General features: G+C 39.1%; 1 protein-coding gene across 1 annotated transcript in view; it reads left to right on the forward strand.

The window, feature by feature from the left end:
• LOC117959711 (matrix metalloproteinase-17-like) overlaps positions 1 to 11,048 on the forward strand; it is a 75,496-nt gene extending 64,448 nt beyond the window's left edge. Inside the window, exons 9-10 of the mRNA XM_034896991.1 lie at positions 3 to 104; positions 9,401 to 11,048. Of these exons, the coding sequence (XP_034752882.1) occupies positions 3 to 104; positions 9,401 to 9,726 (428 nt within the window). The 3' untranslated portion in view covers positions 9,727 to 11,048. The remainder of the gene's footprint in view (positions 1 to 2; positions 105 to 9,400) is intronic.
• The last annotated feature ends 285 nt before the right edge of the window (positions 11,049 to 11,333 follow it).

Below are 11,333 nucleotides of genomic sequence, written 5' to 3' on the forward strand. Positions count from 1 at the left end.
CTACGATGACCACCTGAGACGTATGGACCTGGGCTACCCTAAAGACAGCTCGCTTTGGAAGGGGCTGCCACCACAACTAGATGACGCCATGAGGTGGTCTGATGGTGAGTAACCGTATCATCGCCTACAATTTTCTAGCTGCCTATTGAGACCACAGCTGTTTTACCCTGCCTCACAATCGTTCTCTAGCTCCTAGTGAATTTCCAGGTAAGCAGACCCTGTAGAGTGGCCTTGTTCTGCCCCCTCATAATGGGTCATGCGCAAAACTCAAAGAGTGGAAATCGTGACTTTTAGGTCATTTGTGTTCTTCAAACTGTCACGTTGAGTAAGGCCAGTCACTCTGCAGAGAAATGTAATTTTGACCCCTTGTCAACGAGATCTCACACAAACGTTTGAGGCTGAAGGTGAGGGTTGAAGTTAGCTTTGTTTTGTGGCTTAAGGCATCAATATGCTTTAAGTAAAATGCTTGTCAGATTGTCTAACAGTTTCTAAAACCCCCATTGCAACAGCTGAAATGAGGGTCCGGCATTTGCCTTTAGACGTGGTCGGAGGACACAATACGTGGCCTGTCGCAATACGTTTATTGCTGCAACTAAGTTACCTCAAGTGTGGTCAATATCTCAACCTCTTTTAATTAACTTTTGAAGTACAACCTACGGTGCTGTCTCCTGTGCTGAATCTAAAGTAAGTCTAAGTAAACGTAGATTTATCTAACAGCTTTATTCAGTAAGTGTCAAAATCTGATTTACAATTAATTACAAAAGCCAACCCTAATATACAGATACAAAACCTAATAGCAGATATCTTTTTTTCTGTTTCAATAGCATGGCCAAATACTTTCAAATTGATGTGGGATGGTAAATCTGCGTTGATACTTTTTCAATATTCCACAAAATAAATTATCAAAACCAGAGTGAAAAGGTGTGGAAAATAAAGCCAGTTTTGACCTCTTCTATCTTTATAAAAATGGTTTACGATGACATACTGATTGACTCGTTTAACATATAAACAACAATTCGGCACGGTCTGTTTTTTCCAGTGATAAATGATAACGTTTCTTAGAGAAAAATAGAGTTGTGACAGTCCACCAAAGCATCAGACCACTGGTAGCTCTGGTATCTGCTGGTGCCAAAGGCAAGACTGTGCAATATCTTTCTCAAGGGAAATCCTGAAAGATGAATGAATTACAAGAGAAACATTAGACAGGAATGGAACAATTATGCAAGTTAGCAAACATGCAGCTTCAAGTCTTGGATGAAGTTTTACAATCTGATTACAAATCTGAGCAAACTTCCCAGGAGCAGTTAAACACTGAAATAGTCACTCACTGTAAATAAAGGTGTATGTGTCTTTTTAGCCATGTTAGCAACATGACTCTACGGATGAACATTCATGGTCCCATGAGGAAGAATTGAGCGTTAAGCTCAATGCACCCAATTATTATGGCAATGCAGTGATGCCATTGTCATTACGTTACATTATATTTATACGTTATATTTGAGTGGGAATACAGGGTTCAACACTTTGTTTCATTGAACAAAGAATAATCTTACTACATCTTAAAAGTGGTTTGAATTCAAATGTACTGTCCATTTCTATCTCTCATACAATATGAGACATTTCACCTGGAAAACTTGAATCCTAGGTCATCATTCATACTGTGGTTCTTTTTTTCTTTTTTCTTTTTAGGTTTATTTCATTTTGGCAGTCTCACTGATTGTATCCACGCACATTTCACGTTGGCATAGCTGCAGAATGCTGATTAGAGGCACATTAGCATTTATTTATTTGTCACATGTCAAAATATTTCTTTAATCTTTTATCTGTTATATTAACTTGGCACACATGGTCTTTTTTTGCCATACACTCTGCTTTACATTCACACAGTGGAACATGACACGTTCAAACCTTGGAGCATGCCCAGTGTTATCACAGTGAGCAGCTCCACTATGGCAGCTAGTGTCAAGGCCACACCGCCTGCTTCCAACACAGCATCAAAGTCATCCGATCACATGTGCATGTTAATAAGAGGTTCTGTTAGGTGTGTGTGTGTGTGTGTGTGTGTGTGTGCACGTGTGTTTGTGTGCGTGTGCACGTGTGTGTGTGCGTGTGCACGTGTGTGTGCACGTGTGTGTGCGTGTGTGCGTGCGTGCACTCATACCATTCATGCACACACACACAATGTTAGGGGGCATTTTTAGGTATTTAAAATACCCACCAAAAACCAGATACTGGGTCGTGAAATTTGCCACTCTCAGTGGGAGCCTAGATGTCCTTTATCCCCCCTGCAGTATGTGAACAAGGAAACTCTTTCCATCGGGCCTCTCAGGTGTTTAGTGGTCTGTGTTCTGTCTGTGGTCTTGCTCCAAGCTCTTGGAAGTGTGTATGTGTGCGTGTGTGAGACAAGGCCAATTGGACAGCACCAACTAAGCTTCACCTCCAGCTATTATCACTACATATCCTGGAAGGGTAAACTTGGAAACCTGCATGCACAAACGCACATAGACAGACCATAGGGGATGGGAACTGAAGCCCCATCAAAGCCTGTTCTCCATTTGTTTCAATAGCTCAGGATGAATAGAGAGAAAAGAGATAAAAACAGAGGGGGAAGAAAGAATATGACAGCAAGATTGACAGAGGAGAGTCATTGACACCTCGTTATGAAAATGGAACAGAAAAACAGGGAGGGATATGTGAAAAGGGAAATTCAGACGAGAAGATATGGGGACACCTGAGGATGAAGAAAGATAATAAAGACGAGAAGAAAAAGAAAAAATGTTCAGAGGATAGACGACTTGACTCAGAGGACAGATAGAGAAATCATAGAGAGATAGAAACAGGCAGTACACCCATAGAGAATGGTTGCTGTGGAGGGGAAAGAGGAAGCATAAAGGGCATGAATGTAGCTGTAATAATGATGATAATCATAGCTGCTGGCATCGGTATGGCACCCAGGAGTAATTTTGCCTTGTTGTCATGGTGAGAAAAAGGTAAAGGGAGTGGAAAATGAAATTTATCAGGCATGAATATTATCTTTAAACTGTGGATGAAGTTCGCCTATAACAGTCATCTTCCATAAGTGCTTCCTTAAGAAGTGGTATCACATTAGAAGAGTAAAAGTTACAACCTCTGTAACCATAAGTCCAGGAAGTGATTCATGTATTACTTCTGGAATCGAGGGCAACTTTAGTGACAAGCTCCAGAAAATACTAAAACAAAGAAATAAATTATTTAGTTAAAGGTTGGTTAGTAAGTTATTTCTTATGAATCACAATCAAGAAAGCAAAAACATTAATGACATGTTGAGCTCAACAAGTTACTCTACAAGAAATTACTCGCAACGAACATTATCAGAAAAGCTTTTGCTGTGGTCATTTTAAATCCCTTTTTAACATTACAACCTGCAGAAAATACACTTTTACCAACAAAAACAACCATGTATTACAGTAACAGTGCTTAGGGGGACATGATACACCTCTTAAGTCTGAAGGAAGGGGCTAGTAATAAAATGAATTTACAGTTAAAATGTCTAGTAATGGCATTAGCTCTGCTACATAGCCAAAGCATGCTATGTCTTCCTCCTTGTGCCAAGAGCTCCATTGTTGTACACAAATTATTAACAACACATCAGTGAGCCACACTGTTGCATTGGGTGACATGTCATTTATTTTGTGTAAATCTCACATACACTGTCTTGCTACTTGCTACCACAACTACTAAGTGTTGTGTATTAATCCCCAGCTGAAATAGTTCCTAATAAATACACTATTTACTCCCATTGCGTAGCGTTTGTTTAAAACAATGCCCAGCTGTTTTAGGAAACTTCTGATCCTAGAAATGAAACTACATAGTTGTATGTAATCCTTAAATACATACATCTTTAGTATGATGATACATATATTCATGTGATGTAACGACCAGAAACATACAGATCAACAGCCTTATTCTTTATTTCTTATGTTTCAGTAATGTATTAATAGAGCAGTCTGTCAAGACCAGATATTGCCGTAAAGTGGTTAGGGTTAGGGTTAAATGATTGCACAATAAATTACCTATTTTTGGACTATAATGCATATTACTGTTACCATATTAAAAGAAGGAGCCCTAAGTGTCATCATTTGTTCAGCCATTGATTCATCTCCACTCATAGAATCTGGAGACCATTTATATTCTCAAGCTGATTCATGGGTTATTAGCAAGTAGTTGGTGAGGTTTTAACTCCATTCACTACTTTGGACAGCTCCAGGACTTTTAGTCTCTGATGAAAAGAAAGAAGCATTTGAGCAAAGTGGCTTTCAGCCCTGTGGGCTTGGACTTCCAATAATAGTGAGTAACGAGGGTGACTTTGTGAGTGTGTGTTCTCTTGTACTTATATCTTTGGGAGGATCAAGTTCAATTCTAGACTTAGAGAATGAGGACCTTTTTGCAAAGTGAGGATAATAAACTGTATTTATTTTATACTCATTGCAAAGGGCTTAAGAACTTTTTTGGGACTTATTTCTATGGTTATGAACTATAATATACAGTATAATATATATTGACTTAGAGATAGAAGAATGTGTGTGTCTGTGCACTAGAGCATACATTACCTTGTTTTTAAATTCTAACATGCTGCAGTCCACATTGAGAATATTCTCATTATTATGCAAGGGGTATGGACTCTACTGGGTCCCACTCCTGGGTTAAAGGCTCTTTACAGAAAAACTGCCTAAACCAGCACCACTCCAGTTTTACCTTGTACATTTCATGTATTTTAATTATTGCTCTTACCCATAATGAACAGAAAGACATCTCATCGCAAAGAAATGAGGGCTTCTAGTATTCTTTCTGTCTGCCATTCCTTTGACATTTACTTTCAAGGCCAAAGCGTGAATACAGAAATGTAAAGCAAATGCTTTTTACTCTTCTATTTAACTGAAAGAGCTGTGCAAGCAATGCAAGTGATCCTTGAACCTATTGCTCTCACATATTCTTTGGTAAATAAATAATCCACTCAGGATACAAGTCCTTGAGTGCCCCATTTAAAAGTAAACTGAATGCTTTAATTATTTGTCCGTCATTCTTATTTTCTCTCATCTTATTGTCTAATTTTAGTTGAAATGTCTTTATTTATGCAATAGAAAACACAAGATGCAGGCGGCAGGTGACAATTTAAAATATAAAAATATAATGCAGTAAGACTTTCAGGCATCCTGTAGCCTGTTTTCAAATATGTATTCTGCTGTAAATCAAGTTTTCTTATTTGAGGTTATCTCTGCTGAGTCTACACACATGTAGGCACGATTTACTCTTCCCTCCTCTTTTGTGTTTTTAGTTTGTGGAAGTAACCTCTTTAAATGTGCATGTGCCACCTGTTCATATCAATGATACAATGATTCAATATAATTCATTTATAAACCCCTGGACTGTAATAGCTTGTATGTGTTTCAGCAAGATTTGTGCTCATTTTTGGGCGCCCAGATAACTCAATTAATCCTCGACGCAGCGAGCCTGGGTTTGACTCCAGCCTGTGGCCCTTTGCTGCATGTCATTCCCTCTTTCTCTCCCATTTGATATCTTCAGCTGTCCTGTCAAGTAAAGGCCTTAAAGAGACCAAAAAATAATCTTTAAAAAAAATTAAAAAAAATGTGTGCTCATTTTCAAAATGTTCTTCACATTCAAAACACATCCCACATATGTGTTCTCTGGGAAGTTGTAGAGACATAAATGCATAGCTTAATTTAATAAGAATAAAGTGACAATATTGCTGTGCATTTTGTTACTGCTCAACAGCCTGGATTGGCTAGACCACAAGTGGATGTCCGGTCCATGCATTTGCTCAGCCTCTCTAAAAAATCAAAGCTTAATATTTCTACCACAATAGATCCAGTGGTATATTTGACACATTTACACAGGTTGTGTGGAACATGAGTTTTTTAATTGTTCTGTATCATGTTTTGTTTTTGTTGTTGTAAGCGGTGGAGCTTAGAGATGGCTGGTCATTCTCCTTTATTTGTCACCTGCTAGATCATTTTCAGCCTGGTCGCACAGAATTCCGTAAAATTATCACAAACTGTTAAAACCGCATTACGTGGTGGTGGCACGGAGTGTGTGAAAAGTCTGTGTGGCCAGCATGGAAAATAATACCAATGTAAAGTCAGTGAGAAGATGATGTAGCATTAGGGGCGACTATGGTAGCGAGTAGTATAAAAGCCCAAAAATCTGCATAAGGAGGTTGGTTGGGGTGGTGGATGTCTCAAACACAGGACTTTCACCCGGGAGACCGGGCATTGTGTCCTATGTGTAATGGTCCTAAAGTCACTTTCTTATTTTCCTTAACACATCCGTACCATTCTTCCCGCATGTCACGGAACTGTAAGGCCACCTACAACCTTTTCCTTACCTTAAGAGTCCGTGTTTATTTCACGTAATTCTTCCGTGGGCCCATCGCGGAATTTTTTGTGAAGGAATCCATTATACATCCTGCATTAAAGTATTGTGAGTCATGCATTAGTTATTATAAAGCCTTACCTATATATGGTCCATGGCTTTATGACAGAATATGATTCTTTTCTGAAGATTTTGTGAGTAAAGCATGCCAGAATAGTATTTACTCCACAGTTACAGCTCCAAGGCCGTTAATGAGGTAACATTCTTTACTTTGCTCAAGCTCCTTCACTTCTTTATCTCTCACCTCTTATTCACCAGTTAAGAAAATGAATGAGCCAAAATACTATCACTTGTTTACTTATCTCCTCTTGTTTGTCTCAGTCAACAGGAAGGAGGTGGACTTCCATTTAACATATTCCGTTTCTGAGATATATTCCGTTTTTTTTTGTCCAATATGAGCACATGTTCAACCAATCCATTAGTCGATTTATATCAATAACATATTACATTTGGCACAGTAGAAAAGTAAAAAGAGTGTGTGTCCAAAAATATTGCAGCCTATTTATGAACCTATTTTTCTTAATGGCACGTAACGCATACTGTCAAGTCAAGTCAAGTTTATTTCATCCATAGAAATGGGAATTACAGTGCTCACACTCGCCATCTTTCCCAATAAAAACAAGAGAATAAATACAATATCACAAATGCACTACAATATTATACATAATAAAAAAATATATAAAAAAAAACTCATAAAAATGTACATTTGAAGTGCTTGTTGTGCTGTCTAATAGCCTGAGGTATAAAAGAAAGAGTATACCGCTTTGTTTGTGTCACAGGAGGTCTTAGCCTACCACTGCGCTCTATAACCCTTCCGGGAAGATTACCATGAAGAGGGTGACCCGGGTCCCTCGTTATTTTCTGTGTCATTTTTACCAGATGAACTTCATATACCTGATCCACTGTATTTAACTCTCCCACCATTTTCCCAGCCCTTTTAGTCACTCTATCAATCCTGGCCTTCTCAGTTATCCCAGCATTTCCCCCCCACCCCACCACACAGTAACTCCAAATACTACATATGACTGATATAAAAAACATTCTCACCACATCTGTATTCACCTTAAAGGACTGCAACTTCCTCATACAGTAGACCCGTGGACTTAATTTTTTCATCAATGAGTCAACATGATCAGACCATGTTAGCCTGTAGTTAAAAACAACGCCCAGATACTTGTATGTGTTCACTCTTTCTATTTCTACACCTTTGATTTCCACTGCCTCAGCTGTGATCTTATTTCTCCTGTAATCTATAACTAATTCTTTAGTTTTCTTAACATTGAGTTTCAGGAAATGCATATCACAGTAATCAACAAAGGCTTTTATCTCATTTTGATTGCAACTATACTCATCATTTTCGATTAACCCAATGAGCGCTGTGTCGTCAGCAAATTTAACAACCTGACAGCTTGCCTGCTGTGGACAGTAGTCTGCCGTGTACTCTATTGGAGGGAGCCTTTGTTCCTACAAAATGCTATTTTCATCAGAAGCACACAGTGTTTATTTTGCTTAATTTTGTTGCATCAATGCCAATTTGGTAGTTTCGAAACTCTCATTAACTTAAGTACCCTGAAGTGAAAGGACAGGTGCAGTAGGGGGGGTGTCAGTAAGGATCAGCTGGCACAATGGTACAGTTATGGTGTCAAGAATGCACAAAAGGGGTTACTGTGTTCTGTGTCAGCACAAAGAACCTCCAAAACAACATTAACCACCTTTATGCATGTAATTAAGGCCAGGTTTACTTGTGTATTCTTTAAATAGAACATATGTTTAAAGGCACATTAGTATAAGTATAGTTTTGATGCAACAAAAGCAATAATACCAGTAAGGCAGAATCAGTTCAGACATTCTGATAACCAACTCCTCTAAACAGCTTAACAAAATACTTCAAAGACTCTTAATTTAAGAAATGTTTATGCATTCAGTTGCTGGCGCTCAATTATCTAGTCTCTTCCAACCATGGGTGCTCAATCCTACAGCTATCACCAGCAAAGTTCTTGGCTACAACATCCAAGTGGATACAGGATACATCTGCCACCTTGAATTTAGTTTAGTCCCTAGTTAAATCATCATCATCCCATAATACCTAACATCAACCTCAGAATATAAGCTTGTCACGACACTCGGTGAGTGGTAATGCCAACGTTTGCCAGCTAAACTATTATTTTCACATGGAGAGATTAGAGCCTGCAGTCTGCAAAGCAAGTGCACCAACTGCTAATCAGGTTGTTGGTTTTAGTTTTTTCGACTTAAGGCTAGTCTTGTGTCAACACGCTAAGAGTTCTATTTTTGTGTGAGTGCATTCTGCAAAGTGCAGATTTGAGTCTGTGAAAAAAACAAAGTCAGAAGAGTGTGACTGGAAGTTACACACACACACACACACACACACTTCAACAGGGAACAATACTGCATTTCTCATGCTATTTTCAACAGAGTAAGAATGAATATCATGTCTTTTTTTGTTTATGGTTATGTAACATTAAAGTGCAGAGTCTGGTATGAAATAGATACATTCAGATGTTTTTTGGAAGGAAAAAAGAACTTCAAAATCTCACATGATGTGCTCTGAAAATCATCCATGCTAGTTTGAGAACTGATCATGATGCTTTCTCTCAAACTCACCTGTGGGTAAACCGGTAGGATTGCACTGCTGTTGTATTGAATGAAATGTGATTCTCCGCGATGGATTTAAGGCTTTACCCACTCATATGTATCTTTTGTAAACCCACCCTGTTTCAAATTATTCCCACCCCGTCTCAAACAGGCCGTGGGGTATGTTAACAGTGTGAAAGAGCTAAGCATAAACATTCTGCACTGTGGAGCACTGATTCATGATATTAAGGCACTTGATGTTGTATCTGTTCTCGTTGCTTGTGTATTACACATCAGAGCAAAGCCAATTCAGTACCTTGCGTGGATACTAAAGCACATACTATTGTTCTTATACCAAATCTTTGCTCTCTCTTCAAAGGCTCGTCCTATTTCTTCAAGGGGAAGGAGTATTGGCGAGTGCCTAGCAGCGACATGGAGGTGGAGGCAGGATACCCCCGCCTCATCGCTAAAGACTGGCTGCTCTGCACCCAGATGCAGTCGGACTCTCCGGACACAGAGCCCAAAAGCACGGAGACAAGAGTCAACGTGCACCATCACCCAGACCACGCAGAGAATGGATACGAGGTGTGCTCCTGCACCTCTGACACCGCCTCACCTTTGGGCGCCCGCCCCTCCCCATCTCCCCTGTGGCTGCTGCCACCTCTCTGGACGCTCTCGCTGGCTCTCCGCTCTGAACTGCTATGATGCCAAACGCATGGGACAAAGTTCTTGATCTGATTGGTTAAGAGCCTGCTGGACACTTAGCAGAAGCAACATTTGGAACATTTTCTTCTTCCATGATTTGGTATCCTTTGGTTAAATTTTGCTGTTATTTATTTGACATGTCATTTTGTGGGAACTGCTAGCTAAAGGAGTCATCCTTATGGCCATCAACCTACTCATGCTTTACAAATTTGTTTTTACTGAATGCTCAAACTGCCTCATCTCTGCAAGGAAAAAAAGGTTATAGAAATATATTCCAATAGCACAGTGATAATTTGTCTTCATGTGCAGCAGGTTCACAGCTGCAATGCCTCACATGCAGACAAGTTAAAGGCATTCTGGGATGAAGGCAAGTGTAAAGGTGAGCAGTGTAGCAACACACATTGTTGCTTATTTCATGAAATTACAGCAAAAGCTTTGTTACACGGTCGGTTCACCAAATTTTGCTCAAAATTGCCAAAAAACATACAGTATGTTCTCACTTACTTCTAATGGTATCTAGCAATGTAGATGGTTTTATTTTTATGTAATGGTTTCCGCTTCCACCCAATACAGTGGAGATGAAAGGAATGTGTGCTGTTCGACACACTGAAAGATTACACTCGGATAACTACACAGTATTGTGCCTTTGCAAAACAATGTCAGTGTTACTCTGGATAATCCATAGAACTCATCAGGACCAATTCCTCTTTCAAAAGTCGATTCAATAGCAACTTACAACAAAGTATGTAGATTATCCAGAGTAACATTTGGATTTTAAATTATAAAAGTTATTTTTCAATGCTGTGTGCACCACCAACACTTTCCATTCACTTAACATTCCGTGTGACTGTGTAAGGATAGATGGATGAGTAGGTGGATGGACTGTCACCACCGGTTTCCTTCCCTTAACTCCACACTCAAGTGAGGAACTGCTGCTCACGCATTCTAACGGTTAAATCATTTGCACCTCTGGTTCAGAAGCATTTCCTCCTCTTGGTTTAGTTGTATCTCATGTATCAAATTCTGATTGAATAATAGTTTAATTTACATTCTTTGATCAGGTCATAGAGTTTGAGTGGTTTTTTGACTTTTTTTTCGTTATCACTCCGAGCTCCACAACTTGTCCCTTGGATTTATTCTTGCTGTAAAGATATATTTACCTAGAGACAGATATATTTGTGTTAAAATGTTCTGCAGTTATTGCATAACCAAGTGGAGTGTGTATATTTTAAGCTGTGTTTTCTAATGTAAAATATTTTTATAGAAAAATTAAACAAAATCTGAATGATTTTATTGGCTAAATAAATGTGTATGGAGACAGATTATTTTGAGTACTCAGTGTTGTGGCTGTGTGGTTGCGAGAGTGTTATTAGCGTCCTTAAAAAGGAGCCCGGCCTTGACGACATATGAAGGTAATATGACAGCTCGCAGACACCAGCTGGAAGCTGCTCTCCATCTCTCTGATGTTCTTAATGTTTCCTTGTGTAGTGGTCAATGCTGTTCATCAGGAATGCAAACCACATCATGTCAATCACACCACACACACTCGCTCCATCTGCTCTATGAACACAGTTTCTGGCAGAGGATTATACAGTATGTTTCTTAAG

This window comes from Etheostoma cragini, chromosome 16 (genome assembly GCF_013103735.1).
Source record: "Etheostoma cragini isolate CJK2018 chromosome 16, CSU_Ecrag_1.0, whole genome shotgun sequence".
NCBI classification, from domain to species: Eukaryota; Metazoa; Chordata; class Actinopteri; order Perciformes; family Percidae; genus Etheostoma; species Etheostoma cragini.